At 55.7% G+C, this 15786-nt stretch overlaps 1 protein-coding gene across 1 annotated transcript; it reads left to right on the top strand.

The window, feature by feature from the left end:
• Positions 1-3271: 3271 nt before the first annotated feature.
• On the top strand, positions 3272-5497 carry LMXM_12_0470 (hypothetical protein, unknown function; the record flags this gene model as incomplete). The annotated part of the gene is made up of 1 exon (XM_003873103.1): positions 3272-5497. The coding sequence occupies one exon, from the start codon at positions 3272-3274 to the stop codon at positions 5495-5497; it is 2226 nt and encodes a 741-aa protein (XP_003873152.1).
• Between the last annotated feature and the right edge of the window lie 10289 nt (positions 5498-15786).

Raw genomic sequence — 15786 nt, 5'->3', positions numbered from 1 at the left:
ACGTCGACGCATACGTGACCCACGCATGACGTCCAAAGAAAAAAAAAGCCACGCAAGTGCTTCAGCTAGAGGACGTTTTCTTTGCTCTGTTCCCCCCCCTTCCCCCCGCTTTTTTTTTTCGCAGAGGTTTTGCGGTGCACCAGCACATTGGTGCTGCGCTTGACATGGCACTGATGCAGGTGAGAAGCATCAGCGGCAGAAGGTGCCTCTTCTCACCTCGACCCTTTTTTTTTTTGCTTCATCATCTGCACGTTTGCGTCATACACGAACCTCACTGTATCGTCGTCATCTCGGCATCTCCCCCTTTCCCATTGTTGCCTGCTATCGGCCGCTTGCGTTAGGTGTGGTTGTATATCATCGCCTGGACAGGGGCAGGCGGGGGAGGGGTTGAGGCTGCCATCCTCGACAGCGTCTTCGCCAGCACCTCTGTGCTCTTCTTCCTCCTCTGCTTTTTCTTCGTCTTTTCTTTTGTTGTTTGCATGGAGCTTCCTGAGTTGTCCAGTGCTGTGGCCTCCTGCTGCCCTTCTCGTTTTTTTTCCTTTTGTTTTCTCGTGTGCCGGAGTGCTGTGTGCGGCTGTCGATGTCCCCCTCCCCTCCCTATGTGTATGCGTGTGTGTGTGTGTGTGTTGGTGTGGGAGGTGATTTGGCAGGCTTGTGCGCACATTCCTTTTTTTTCGTTACCACATGTATCTCCCTTTCTCTCCTCCCCCTGCACTGTGGTGACTCTTCTCGCAGAGACTCTTAGGGTCTGTTGCTGGTGCCGTTGAGAAGTATGCGCATGTTCACCCTCCTCCCTCCCTCCCTCCCTCCACACACACGCACATACACATGCGTGTGCCACGGATTAGGAGAGTGGCTGAGGGAGAGGTGCAGCGGGCCAGTGCCTCACGAAAGAGCATATGATCCGAAGACTGCACACCTGAAAAAAACAACAACATCGGCAACGACAACGAAAACAATAGAAGAAAAACGGAGAAAACGCGTGCGCTTGTGACTGAGCTGTGCTTGTATGTGTGTGTGTGTGGGTGTGAGCGCTGCTGCGTGTGTCTGTGCCCCGTGCGCTTGTGCTCATGAGGCCTTCGCATCCGGTCTCTCACCCCGATGGTTTCAACCCGTCTTCCGGGGGGAGGGTCAGAGTCGGTGCCGACCCACCGTTCGCCTTTTTTTAAACCTTCACATGTGTGTAGGTGCGTGTGTTGTCGGTATTTGGCGCTGCTGCTGCTGCTTCATTCATCGATACCCACTAGTCCAGGCCATGCTCTCTGCGTTGTCGGACCTTACACACACACATATCTATATATACATGAGCACTCAAGTCCTCCTCTCCAGTAAGCAACAACAGCAAGAGCCACGAAACAAAAAAAACAATATCCTCCACCGAGCCCATCATCCACTCGCATCTCTGCCTTCGGGTGACTAGCGGTGGTGCAGCGTTGACGATGATGGTTACAAGACGTGCTCGACCATGCGAGATAGGGGGACGTGCGGTGCCTCTTTTGCGACGTCGTCCCCTCTCCCCACGGCGTTGAGGCCCTTATGCCTCTCTCTATCATCAGTCTGGTCTGCTGGCTTGCCGACAAGGTTACGGCAAGCTACACGAGCGATGCCCTCAGTGCTTTTCTTCAGCACGGCGAGTTGGTGCACCGTTTCTCCAACGACATTTTTCATCTCCTCCCCGCGTCTCTTCCACCCCCCCCTCTTCCGTCTCTGCCCACTCGCCCGTATAATACACCCACTCACACGTGCGTGCGTGCGTGCGTGCGTCTCTCCCTCTCCTGCGCTTTACCGCTGTCTCGCACACCTTCGTTGTTTTTTTCTCTCTCTCTCTCTCTGTGTGTGTGTGTGTGTGTGCGGCTCTCTCCTCGGTTTGTGCCTGCAGTGTCATCACACACACAAACTCGTTTTCTCTCTTGCCGACTTGTAACCCGCTCCATATATATATATATATCTGCGCATATATGTATGTGTATGTGTGTGCGCCATCGGTCGTGACGTAAAACTTCGATCGAAACCGCCGTGCAGTCACGCTAAGCACGCATAGACGTTATTTCTCTCCCCCCTTCCTTCCACTACCACCCCTCCGCCTCCCTTGCGCCCCTCCAGCACACCTCCGCCTCCCTTGCGACGTCAACTCGCTCGATCGCTGTGCTTTTGTTTTGGGCTCTGTGGAGGGGAGGAGGCACACACAGGGACACGCGCACCCCCAACTCCTTCTCCCGTCTTCCGTCCGCTGTGTCGACGACTTCTCTCTCTTTTTTTTCTTTGCCCCTCTCTGGCCTTTTTCTTTGTCGTGTAGGCTTTTGTGGCCTTCCCCTTCCCTCCCCCTCCCCTGCGCGCGCACCCGTCTGTCCGTCCGTCTGTCGCCCTGCCTGGGTGTGTGGTTGCACTGCCTGATCCTGCCGCACAGCAGGCGGGCTCAGTCGACTCGGTGCCACCCCAATCTCTCTCTGTCTGTCTGTTTGTCCCTCGCTGTCGCACACCGAGGAAACACTAGCGAAAGGCACAGGGCTCAGCTCCACCGGCGTTGGCACACACGCCCAGTCACGGCGACGGTGCCACCCGTGTATGCGACTGTGTGTGTGTGTGTGTGTGTGTGTCTGTGTGGCCCTTTCCCCCCTTTTTCGCCTTTTTTTGTGCGCCCGCTTTGCGATAGCGCCGCCCTCTGCTCAAAACCCCCCTCCCTCCCTCTCTCTCTCCAGTCGAGGAGGGGACGCGAAAGGAGGCGAGAGAGGTGTGTGCGTGTGTGTGTGCGGTGGTGGAAGACGGACGCCTTTCTTCTTGTGAGCAGCGTTGTAGTGGCGTGTGTGCGCGTGCGCTTCCAGTGCTCCCGTTTTCTCCATCCCATACGCGTGCGTCTTTTGATATCTATATCCATCTATATATATATGCGTTTCTCCCGAGCTGAGACCTTGTCTGTCTGCCTGTGTCTGTGCATGTGTGTGGTCCAGTGAGTGGCACTGTCTTGGCACGGTCGATATCACGCCCTCCTCTCTTCCCATCCCGAGACACACGCTCAGCCGAGCGGTGGCGACGAATAAGTTCACAGAGAGGTTGTCATCACGCGTGTGTGCCTCTTCTTCTTCTGAGCTGCTTCGACGCGTCACTTCTCCTTTTGTGAGCACAACGACACCGAAAAATAGTCGGAGGCGCAACGCCGAGCTGTGGGAGTCCGGTTTCCACGACCACCTCATACTCTCCGGTGCACCCGCCCGCCCACCTGTGCGACGTCACCGGTGGCACCGCTGCAGCTGCCGTCGCAGGAGCGTCGAGGATGATGGCGGACACTGCGAGGATGCTGTCTCCGCGCCCGTCGGCGACACGCACAGCGGCAAGGGCAGGCGGAGGCGCCGTTCAAGGGGAGCTTTCGCAGTCGTACCCACGTCCTCACCAGCACCAGGAGCATCAAGAGCCTTGTTTGGGGGGTCTCCTAGATCCGTTTTTCCTGACGGAGATCGACGAAAATGTCCAGGCCTTCAGCGGCACTGCTGCGACGAGCGGCTCGCGTACGTCTCTCTCGGGCGACGGTGCTAGTACAAGTGCCAAGGACGCGGCCCTCTACAGCCCATGCATGGAGTGCGTGCCGTCGGCGCGTGAAAAGACGGTGCGGAAGTCGCGCTCCGCGTGTGAGCTTCGGCTCGAGTGCCTCCTCCATACGTCGATGGGCAGTGATATCACGAAAGACGAGGCGGGCGACAGTAAGCGGAAGCAGCGACAGCCATCGTCGTTCCCGTCGTCGTCACGCAGGGACCCTGCAGGCTGCTTTTCAAGCGTCGAGGTCATGGTGCCGACAGTCGTGGTGGCTGCGGCGGACGAGGCCATCGCTACAACTCCGGTGACAGCGACCGATCCAGAGGCTGGGCCAAAAAGCAGCTCGCTGTTGTCCACATGGGTAACAGCGCAGGCGTCGACTGTGAGGAGAGCAGGGGCACCGTCGACGGATTCGGGTGTGACAAGTCGAACAGTAAACGCCTGTTTAGCCTCTCCGCAGTCCTTGAGCTTATCGCACTCGAAACCCAGCAGCGACAACCGAGATGGTCTGGAAGGTAGCTACGTGCTTGACAGCGAGACGACTCTTCTGCCGAGCAAGAGCGTCGACGCTGCTGTGAGCACCGATTCCTCGACTGTTAGCAGCTACGCGAGCGAAGCACAGGAAAGGGCGACGGAAGAGGCGACGAACTGCGCCACCACCGGTGGGACGACCGTCGGGTCTAAGATGACATTGCTTGTATCTTTGATCATGCGGTGCGCCCCGTCCCGAACGGGCCCGCCACACTCCGCGACTTCTACAGAAGACGGCGCTGCAGATGCGGGGCGGCTGCCGCCGCTGGAGCTGTACCCACCTGTTGCGCTTCCATCTTTGATAGAGGAGGTGCCGTGCGGCGTGGAATACGACGTGCCTATCGCGCATCATGACGACACGTGCGACATGAAGGACATCACAGTGGCTGTAAAGGAGGATGCCGACCAGCGACGGAGTGCCTTGACGGAAGAGCCGACTCTGCAGGCCTCAACCGCGAACAGGCGCACGCAGCACACACAATGGTCGATGCACCCGTTGCCGGTGACTGCGTGGCTGCTCGGCAGCTCAGCCATGGACGCCTCACCTTCGACAGCGTTGTGGAGGTCGGCCCTTTGGTCCAGACCGGCGATGCTCACGCTGTGCTCGTGCGTTTCCGCACGATCAGAGGAGCACTCTGTCCAGGTGCTGCCAAGGCTGCTGGCGAGCGGGTCGGCGGTGTCGAAGAACTGTGCGATCCATCAACGCCGCCCTTCCTCGTTCACGAACCCTGTACTCTACATGTTGCCGCCACCTTCTTTTTTGACGTGCACTCCAGCGCCGGGGCCGACGAAGGTGCTGGCGATGCGCTCTTGGGCAGATCTCGAACGCGCGTCACTGTCCTTCCCTGGGACATGGCTCGCCTCCGTGTCTGCGCACCTCTCTGCAGTCCCACCGTCGCTTACCACAGGCTCGACTACGTTACGTGTGCCGTCAATGCTGTGCCTGACGCTGCCACCACTGCCCGATGACACCTCTGTTAGCCCTGCGTCCGTCGCGTACATCACTCGGGCTCCATCACGTCTGGCTCCCGCAGCAGAGGAGGTGGCCGCGCGGCAGTCGTGTGATGTGTGGCGTCTCGCGCGGTGCTACGCGCACTTCGAGCGCGCCGTTGAGCAACGCGGCGACGACGGTGTATGGTTAGCGCGTGGCATCAGCTCCCTTCCGACGCGGGATTCAGTAAAGCTGGTGGCTGCTGCTGGCGTTGCTAGATGGGGTACGGAGAGCAGCCTGGATGACGACGGCGAGGATAGTGACGCGTGGCTGTTTCCTTCCGGCACTCTTGATGTCCCTCCCGATGCCCCTTCCCCGACTTCGCCGCAACTTACTTCGCCCTTTCCGTTCTCCTCCGTGGCATCTGTGCTTCGCGCCGAGAAGGAGGAGGAGGTCTTCGCCTCCGCTGTGATGTGGGCGGTGGGGATGATGACCGGCGTGTGTTGAACTTTTTTTCTCTTCTTTCTTTTCCTGCTTGACGCGTGAGTCGATCGATGGGCGTATGAAACGCTGACGAGATCGCGATAGGACAGCCCGAGAGCGGGAGAAAAAAAATGGCGTGCGCCCAACAATGGCTCAGCCAAAGCGAGGGTTAAGCAGGGAGCGACAGGAACTGTGGTGGATATAGGACGTTGTGCTACAGGGGCCTTTTTAATCAATCGTGATGCATCTCTTGTCAAGGGCGCGAAGAGGCACAGCGCAGCAGGCGCCCCCCTTTCGCTCCGACGAGCATTGGAGAAGCAGTGAAGACACGAAACGGATGCCACAAGGAATGTCAGCTCTACAGGAAAAAAAACGCGAGAGAGGGGGCAGAGGGGGGGGGACGTCGGGAGCACGCGCAACTGATTTCTAGCCCCCTTCTTCTTCCCTCTCTCTTGGAAGTGGCCACCACTGGGAACGAGGTACATTCGTGCAGGCACACATGCGCCGTCCTCCTCATTTTTCCTTCGCTCGTGCACGTTTTGTCCGGTCACCTGCATCTCTTCTCCCGCAGCTCCCTCCGCTCATGTTATTGCGTTTTCCGAATTGAGGCGGCTCTGGCGCGCTCTACCAAATAACAACAGAGAATACCGCATCTTTGGTCTATTTCTTTTTTTTTTTGTGTATTGCTTCGAATTTTTAGTCACCTTCATAGAATCGGGGGCGCATCCGGAAAAGGGACCGTTTTCACGGCTCTCGTTGTCGTTCCTTCGCATGCTGTCGCCTTCTCTCTCCCCCTATCTTGCTCGTCATGCTTGGCATCCCTGCCAGATGCTCCTCTGTCATCTGGCTCGCTGCCCTTGCTTCTGTTTCTTTCCCCTTTACTGCGGACGGATTCGTTGTATCTTCGTTTTTTTCTTCCCCTTTTAGCGTTGGCGACTGCCTCCTTCTCCCTCTTGTGCGTGTGCGCCGTTACCTTTCAGCCTGCTCCTTCACACTGCTCTTCGCTGAGAATCAGTCTCACGGAGAGCGGAGGCGTGGGGTTCCCGCCTTTATTTTATTCGTTTATTCTGCCTTCGTCTTCGTGTTTGTCGCATGATGTGGTCATGGACGCGTGCTGGTGCAGTAATATCACGGTCCTTGCCGTGTGTACCTGCCCACCTCCCTTCCCTCGTTTCACGAGGGCTCGGCATGGCACAAAAGGACGCTAAGGGGACGGTGAGCGAGGCAGCCCCGCGTGCCCATCCACCACCACCACCACCACATAAGTTCACAAGCAAGGAAACGCTTCTCTCTTTTATTTTTCGTAAATGATTACTGCTTGTTTCACAATAACAGAGGCAGGAGTGATCGCGCGGGAGGTGGCGCGGACCGCTTGTTTTTTTTTTCGTGAAACACGGCGCGAATTCCCCTCCCCCCCCTTCTTTCCATTTGTCCACCTACACGGACACGTCCTCCTACTCTTGGTCTATTCCCTTGTACCCCCCACCCCCTATTTATTGTATTTGTTAGATGCTATATATATATGTATATGTATGTGTGTATATTTTCAAACGTGGCCTTCGTGTCGTTTTGTTTGTTGTTTGCTTTCGTCTGGTTGATGTTTCCTAGTCTTGTTCTCCCTTTTTTTTCGCGTCTCCGAGTTTAAAAAAATATATATCGCCTCTCTTGTCATTTCGTAGGACAACAATCTCGCGCCTTTTTTTCTTCCCCCCTCTCTGGTATTTCTTTCTACCGCATGCATCCGCCGCTCACAGAATCTCTGCTGTGCTCGTGTGATGCGGCTCTGTCTGCGTCGTTATGTTTCTGCGGAGGCATATTGGTGTGCATGGACCTCGGGACATGGGTGGCATTTTCTACGCATGGCTATTTTTTTTTATGCGACCCATGTACATGGACTTCCGTGCACCTATGGACAGTGCTATGTCTGCTGATTCTCATCTGGAGCATACCGTCAGGTATGTGTTTTCCGTTGCTGGAAGTCAAGCTTACGTGTCCGCGCGTGCTCTCCATCTCTGAGCCTTGCCCCTCCCTCCCTATCCCATCTATTTTAGTTTGACGTTTTTTTTTTTCTTACGTTCCTGTCCTGCGTACTCCCTCCACTTTGTGTGTTTTGCACACACGCATGTATCTTAGACATGGTGCGCCTTCCTGGTTATTTCTTCTTTGCCGTTTCAGCACTTTCCATCTGGATGCTGGACATGCCTGTGCTTACACCGTGGGTGGCGGACGCCTCATCCTCTCTCCACTCCCCAGGCTTTCTCGGTTGGTCTTTCTTTCTCTCACCCTATTTTTGTTGTTTGAATCGAGGCACCGGCGTGGTTTGCTTCTCCGCCACAACTGGCACTTCTCTTGCCTCTTTCATTTGTGTTGTCCCCCTTTTTTTTCTCTCTTCTTAGGAGAAGCACACGCGCAGCGTACAACAAGCACGTACCAGCCTGACGAATAGCTACTGCGCATCTCTCTCTCTCCCTCCCTCTCTGCCACGCACACAATACGCACACCCCCTACACCTACACTGCCTCTCTCTCTCGTGCTCTTTCTGGTTTCGTCTGCCTTTTTTTTTCGCGCACGCTTGTATCCTCTTCCGTTCCTTGTCCATGTACCGAAACTGTCTCGTGTGTTCTCCGCGTTGCTGCACCGTTCCAGCCTTCTCTGCTCCGTTGCATACATCCTCCCCCCTCCCCCTTCCCACCCCTCCATCTCCCGCCTGCGTGCGAGACTGTATGTGTGGCCCTATAACCAGGTGGGGCGGAGCGGATGTTGCTCGGTCGCATGACGTTCTGTTTGTGAAGGAGCCGACGGTGTTTTTTCGTTTTAATTTCTGACCTCTCGTAGATTTTCTGTTTATTAGTATTATTTATTTATTTTTATATGTTGTTCGTCGTCCACCCCACCCCCTTTCTTTTTGTCGGGGCAGGGCGGAGGGGGCCTCATTGGTGTTCTGTTCCAGTATATATATATATATATTCTCGTTACCGTGTGCGATGGCGACGCGCTGGTGGCATCTCCCGTCGACTCTTCTTTGTTTACTTTTTTTTCCCATCTCTTTTGGCTGGTACAGTCGATCTCGTGTACGCCCCACCCCCACCCCTTTTCCTTGTCTCTCTTCTATGTTCGTTGCGTCGTGTATGTGTGTTGGCCTACATTTCTTTTTTTTTTCGTCTTCTGCTGCTGCTGCTGCTGCCCCCACCCCCCTTTTGTCGTTGTTGGTTGCGTCGTGTGTGTGTGTGTGCGCGCCTTTCTCTCGCCCCCCCCCTCCTCCCCCCTCTCCCTTGCTTGTTCCTTTGATTATAAGTATAATTATTTTATTATTATTATTTGTGCGCCTTTCTGCCCGGGACGACGGATGCGCTCGCCACGCTCCTGTGCTCTTCTTTTTTATTTTCCCCCTTTTCTGTTTGTTTGTTTGTTTTTCGTTTTTTTTTTTGCTTTTCCGTGTGCTTGCGCGTGTTTGATGTCTTTCGAGGCGTCGCTGAGCAGGAGGTGTCAAGAGAGACTATATCTCTCTCTCCCTCTCCCTCTCCCTCTCCTCGTGATCGCGTGCACGTCAACATGTGCAACCGCATAAAACTCTGTGACGACGACGAAGCAAACGCTGAGCGCGCGACGAAGGGCGTGTGCTGGCAACCACAAGGCGTTATACACGTGACGTCAAAACATAGACACACACACACACACACACAGATAAAAAAAAGGGCCAGCGAACGGACAGTACGGCACTTCCTGTCGCAACATCTCCCTTCGCGTATGGCATGCTTTCTGGTTTTCTGTTTATCGATCTATATCTCCATATTTTGTGGTCTACACCGCATTTCGTCCGCGGCAGTGGACCCTCCTCCTATCCTCGCCGAGGAGGAGAACAAGAGTGTAACGCCCCATCCTGCGTGCGCGCATCTGCGATTCCTTCGATTTCTCCACACGACTTTGGACGTTGCCGCCACCACACCAATTCTTGTCGAACAAATGCGCCGGCATAAAGGACGTCCAGGACGGAAAGGAAAACGGTAAGGGACGACACACCCACACACACACACACACACACACACGCATACATACATACAACCATCAAGGCTAAAGGCAGCAACTGCCATGCGCCCGCGTACATCCTTACCCATACACATGGAGCTCTCTCGCTCTTTTTTTTCGCGTGTATGCTTGCCACTGCTCGTCCGTGCCATCACCGAACCCCCTCCCTCCTTGCCCTTTGTTCACTGCCTCCGGCTCGTGGCAATGGTGTTGTCCCGTTACCTCGAGCACGCAAAGCGGTGAACGGAGAAGTAAGCGTGTGCGCGTGTGCGGGTATGTAGGCGTCGCTGCACATGGCATCGAGCAGGCGAACAAAATGCTACAAAAGCCCCCCCAAAAGCAGAGAGAAGCGCGGAAGGCAATCATCATGCCCTTCTGCTTCCCTCTCTCTTCGTACCGCCTTACTGTTGATGTCCATCCCCGCCTCCTCACTTCCCAAGTATATATGTATATATATGTGTATATGTGTATGTATATACTCATACAGATCGATGGATGCGCTGGTTCTTGGCTCTTTGTTTGCCAGTGTTGTGTTCCCGCGTGGATTTTGTGCCTTCACTGCTTCCCCCGCGCGTGTGTGCGTTCTCTCTCCCTCTCCCTCTCCCTCCCTCGTCAGTTTTTCGTTTCTTTTTTTTTTCAGGGTGTCCTCGCTTCCCTTGTTTTCTTTGCTCGTCCCCGGCGTGCGCGTGTGGGTGTGGTGCCAATGCTGGCACTCTTCCTCTTGCTGTTTTACATCTCGCCAGCGGCAATGCCTTTTTAGTACAAGCTCACATGGGCTCCTCTTGTGTTTCTGTGTTCTACTTCCGAGTCTTGTCTTCGGGGTGTTACGCGTCACCTTTTTTCTTTCTTTTTTTTTTCTGCTTCATCGTGGGGCTTCCGTACGCCATCTTCTTGTGAAGCTGTATGTGCGTGCTCTGCTGCGGCGCGGGAAGAGCGCGAGGGCGCCGAGGCAGGCAAAGGATTAGGGGAAGGGGGTGCGTCCCTCTGGTCCGTCTCAGCCATCGTTCTTTCCACAGCCACCCGATTCGTTTTTCCCTTTCTTCGTCACTTTTCCTCACGCTCTACAAAGAGATGCGTGATGGCATGCCGGCTCGTTGTCGCCGTCACCGTATAACACAGGTCGCGATGCGCAGCGGCTTCGTACGTGCGCCTGGGCCACCGTGGGCTCTATAATATGGATGGTGCAGGAGGTATACCATCCTGACCGCCTCCTTCCCCCTCCCCCCACACACACGCACCCACGCAGACACGCACAGAGGGTCGATACATCTCTCTCTGTTCTTCTCTTGTTATCAACATCAAACTTCGCTTTTTTGATTCTTCTATCCTTTTCTATTTTCGGGTGACAACAGGGGAAGAACTCGGAGGCAGGCCTTCTGCACTTCCCCCTCCCCCTCCCCCAATCACCCGCCACCACTGCGCTTTACCTCCGTCACTCTGTTTTCTTTTTTGTTGTCGCCTTGCGCGATGACCAACACGCACATGCGCTTCTATATGTACACACACACACACACACATGCATGCAGGCAGGCAGGCAGGCAGGCATACAGACGGGGGAAAAAAGGCAATACGGAGATACCTTGTGGAGCATGCGCCATCCTTGTTTTGACAGAACGCGAGTATGCTTGTCTCTGCCTATGCGCGCGTGTGTGTGTGTGCCTGTGTGTACCGGTTCTTGTATCGTCTACTGCACGCTCTCCTTTTATATATATATTTGGGACTCCGTATTGCTCAGCATGACGCACATGAGTCACTCACTCGCTCACTCGCTCGCTCGCTCTCTCTCTGGCCGTCTTTTACTTTTACTGCTCCTCTCTCCCCCTACCCCCTTTTCCTCCGTGCTGATGTGCGCTCTGATTTTTTTTTTTTGGGGGTTTCTTCGTCTCCCGTCTTTCTCGTGCCACGGCTGCTTCTCTCCTTTTTTCCCCCTTTTTTCATGGTGGTCTCTCTCTCTCTCTCTGTCTGTCTGTCTGTCTGTCTTTGGCTATGGGGTGGGGTGGGTGGGGGGGGGGCGTCACTTGGCATACACGGCGCATACCCCCTCCCACCCACAGAGAGGTCATCTTTCCTTTTTCTCTTCTTCTGTTCCTTACAGCTCACCTCCCCCCCTCTCTCTCGCTCTGTGTGTGTGTGTGTGTCTGTTCTTCACCTGTGTACCACGTCCACTGTTGCGTCCTTTTTTTTTGAGCTTCGTGTATGCATGTCTCGCACACACGCACGCACGTACACACGCACACACACAGCAACAAGGAGCGCGGGGGGGGGTGGCGGAACGGGAGCGCCTCGGGCGAGAGAGGGACACCGCTGATCTCTGTGACGCGCTCTTCTTTTTTTCGTTTTTTTTTGTCGATACATTGCCGAGTCTTGTCCGCTGCCTTTGAACTACCGGGAGCTTGCACCGAGTCATGTCTTGCGTGCGCTCGTGTAGGCCAGTCTCTTTTTTTTTTCGTGTTTGGGGGTGCCTATGTGCATGCACAAGTGCAAGGTGTGCCCTTGCGTGTGTGTGTGTGTGTGCTGCTTCTCGCTCTCTTAGCCCCTTCTTGTGTTGTGCGACCTTCAGACGAGCGTGCGCCCGCCTCTCTCGCGTACGCGTGTCCGTGTGTGCGTCGTCGAGGGCGTCATATCCTGGTTTTGCTTTCTCGCTGGGGCGACGGCGAGGAGGGTGGGAGGGAGGGGGACATGAGAGCGAGATGGCCTCATCGCAGACCACCGCCAAACGGATACGTGCAAGCGAGTCGGCTACATGAGCGGCAGGAAGACAAGCAATCACGAGGGGAGGCACATCTTCAGGTAGCCATGTGGATGAGAAGCGGCCGAGAATTATATTCAGCGTGCGCAAAAAAGGAAAAGACAAAACAACAACAATAACAAAAAAGCGAAGAAACCTTCCGTCTACCACCCGACGTGCATGCACGAGTATCCTGCTCTTTCTCTGGCTCACTCTGTCTCCGCCCGTTCGTCGAATGGGCGAGGTGATGAGGAGGACGCCGTTGCTCCTCCGCACGTGTACAGACCAGACAGGCCGTGGAAGGGAGGGAGGGCGGGGAGTAAACAAAGATGCGTGGGGAAGAAAAAAAAGCAGGCGCTCGCATCACGCCTCGTTCTCTCTCTGTCCCCGCACCTTACCCCTTCTCTTCACCGGTTTTTCTGTGTACATGGTGATGGCCCTCCTCACCTGTCCTCCTCTCCTCCTCCCCGCTCCCATGAGCATATTCCTTGGCGTACACACCGTGCGTGCCGGCGCTTCTCCTCACGGACGCAGGTAACACCGAGCACGGCGAGGCGAGTTGGCACACACACGAACGATCCAACAGAGAAACTCCGGCACTTAGGACCCGCTACAACCACAGCCACCGAACAGACTTCAACCGAAAAAAAAAGCAGTTGACGAGGGGACGGAGAGAAGCCCCACATCAGCAGAACGCGCATCAGCACGAGGAAATAGCAAAACAAAAGGAACGCAGGCGGGCGTACGCGGAGGGACTGCACCTCCAACTCCTCCTCCTCCTCTTGTCTTTTTTCACCGTTTTGCTCTCATTCTTTCCCATCATACCCCCACCCCCCACTCCATCCGTTGGACCTCTCAGTCTTTCGCTGGTGCTTTCTTGCTTGTGTGTGTGTGTGAGCGTCCACTTCAAGGAGCGAAGCCCAGCTGGCGTCACCGAGGCGGAGACACAGCAACAGCAGCAAAAGGTGACGTGTCCCGCTCAAGCACGGAAAGCTCACAGCGACACAAGAGGAGGAGGCGAAACGGGATCGACGGCACGCCGCACCGCCAGCAGAACGCAGAAGAGAGGTCGTAGCTGCCGAGAAGAAAAGAAAAAAAACGGGAGAGGGAAGTAGACGACGGTGAACTCTGTAGGACGACGCACATCGATCGCTGCCACCGCAACAGCAGCGGAATTCAAGCTGGGATCTAGCTCTTCCATCAAAAAACAAAGAAACGGACAGAAAGAGAGGTAGAGGGCGCGTGTTTTTACCGTGTTGGGCAACGAAGTATCTTACACGCCCCCGCCTACAACCGCACATCAGTCAGCTCTCACACGGGCGTCTACCTTTCTCGCTGGCGAGGCGGCGGTGGGCGCGTGAGCACGCGATTAGGGCCACCGCAGCAGCAGAGAAGGGCAGTGGAGGCAAGGCAGGTACGCAGGTTATCGGCGTTTTTGTCCGCCTAACGTGCACTCTAGCCTACGAGCACAAGGGACACCCACACCCAGATACGAAAACACTCAGAAGGGAATCTCGAATCAGCCAGGCATCCTTGCTGGCTCTGACTGTTCGAACAGAAAGTGAGGCGCATCCCCCCCCCCCCACTCCCCCGCCGCTCTTCTCTTCCACCCGCACCCCCTCCCATTTCTCTTAGGCTCCCGCTTTCTGTCGCTCCCGTCTTTCTTGACTCTTCTGCTTTTTCCTTGACGTCCCCTGGTCTTGGATCTTGTTGCCGCGCTGCCTTTCGTGTTTGCGTGCTGCTGTGGTCCTGCGCGTGTGCGGCGGTATCTCGATCCGTCCCCTCTCTTTCCAGTTGTGTGTGCCGACACAAACATTCTCTGACCACATCACCGGCAAGAGCAGCGGCAACAGTGCAACGAAACAGAATAGGAAAGGGGGAGACAAAAGTGACGGAACTCTTTTATGCGAGGCTGACGCTCTGACCAGGGACTGTTCACATTTTCTGTCTTCTCTGGGTGCGCATGTGGTTGCGTGCGTCATCAGCAGTTTGTGGCATCGAATAGTTTCGCCTTTTTTCTTTTGTGTGCTACCCTTCTTTTATTTTGCTTCTGTCGTTCCTTGCCTGGTTGTTTGTGGCTTCTCTTTCTCGGGCGAGGCTGCGCCGTTCATTGCTTTTCCGCCTGTGTGCGTGTCGGGCGTGCACAGGTTGGGCACGTGTGTGTGAGGACTTCCCCCCTCGTGCGTATTTTTTTCTCTGCTTTGCTTCTGCTGCGGCTATTTTTCTGCTTCCCGCGTCGTTTGTGGGTGCGTGCGTGCGTGCGCGCGGTATCCTCGAGCGCACGCGTCTCTCTTTCCCTCTCCCTCTCCCAGCTGGGATGCGCGTGCGTGTCTGACCCTTCTGCATGTGTGTGGCGCGCGTGCGCGTGTCTGTTTCGTTTCTTCGCGGACACCTCCGTTTCGTTTGGTGTTTCGTCCTGCATACCATCGTGGTTGTGCGGTGGTCCTTCTTCCCCCTCCCCCATCCCCCGCTGGCGCGACTGTTCTCTCCTTGGTTTTCCCCCGCTTTTTTTCCCGTTTTCCGAGCACATTGACTGCGTCTGGGCTCTCGCACTTTTTAATACTTTCTATTCGGTCTGGGGTGTGCGTGTGTCGTTGGGTGGAGTCACTTCGCTGTTCGCCTCCCGAGTCCTCTCCGCGCGCTCGTGCGCTGCCCCTCCTACGGCCCTCCCTCTCCTGTGTTATCGACATCGAGGATTCGCATAGCCACGAGGGCACACAGGGACGAAACAAGGACACCGTCAGGCACGTCACGAAGGTGAGGGCAGGCAAGGAGGGTCAACAAGCCACTCAGTTGCCAGCGGCAAGGCAGGCAAGAGCTAGGAACTGAACTGACCTCCCCCTTGGGCGGAACGACGAGCAAGCACGAAGCTTCCCACTAAGAGGAAAACGAAAACCGGCGCGCAGGACAAGGGGCACAACAAGGCTGGAGTACCCACGGAAGGGAGAGGGGGAGGGGGCGGTTTCTATCTTTTTTGGAGGGTCACAGGCACGACATACAGACGAAAGGCAGCAGAAGACAAGGAAGTGCAAGGAGCGACACAGGCGGCATCGAGTGATCAGTGAACATCAACAACAACCAGAAGAAGAAGACGAAAAATTTTTTTTTTTTGCCACTGTACTTCTCTCGCAGCTGCGCTTCTTCTTGACTGTACGTCCGTGAGACTTCGCGCGGTTGTGTTTCTTTTGCTTGTTTTCCGCCACTTTCTTCCCTCCACCCCCCCCCCCCCCCCGCCTCCTCGCCTCACCTGGGGGCCACTACTGGCTACGGCTCCAGCGCTTATGTTCCCGCGCATCCGCAGTATTACCCCGTCGCATCGCGAGACACCGTGAAAGTGGACGAGGACATCAGACAATAAAGAAAAAGGGAGTGGTCAGGCGAACGAGATTCCATTCTGACGGCGACAGGCAGAGAGACAGAGAGGCAGACGTAAAACGGAAGCTGCCGCTTGTTGGGTTGGGTCTTCGGTTGTGCTGGCGTGGCTGCTGCGGTGTACCCGCAACCTTTTTGCAGACTTCGATTTCCGAAGTGTTTGTGCCCCCCCCCCCCGCGCCCCGCC

The sequence above is a fragment of the Leishmania mexicana genome, chromosome 12 (genome assembly GCF_000234665.1).
Source record: "Leishmania mexicana MHOM/GT/2001/U1103 complete genome, chromosome 12".
Classification (NCBI taxonomy): Eukaryota; Euglenozoa; class Kinetoplastea; order Trypanosomatida; family Trypanosomatidae; genus Leishmania; species Leishmania mexicana.
This window is presented reverse-complemented; position numbering and strand designations above follow the sequence as displayed.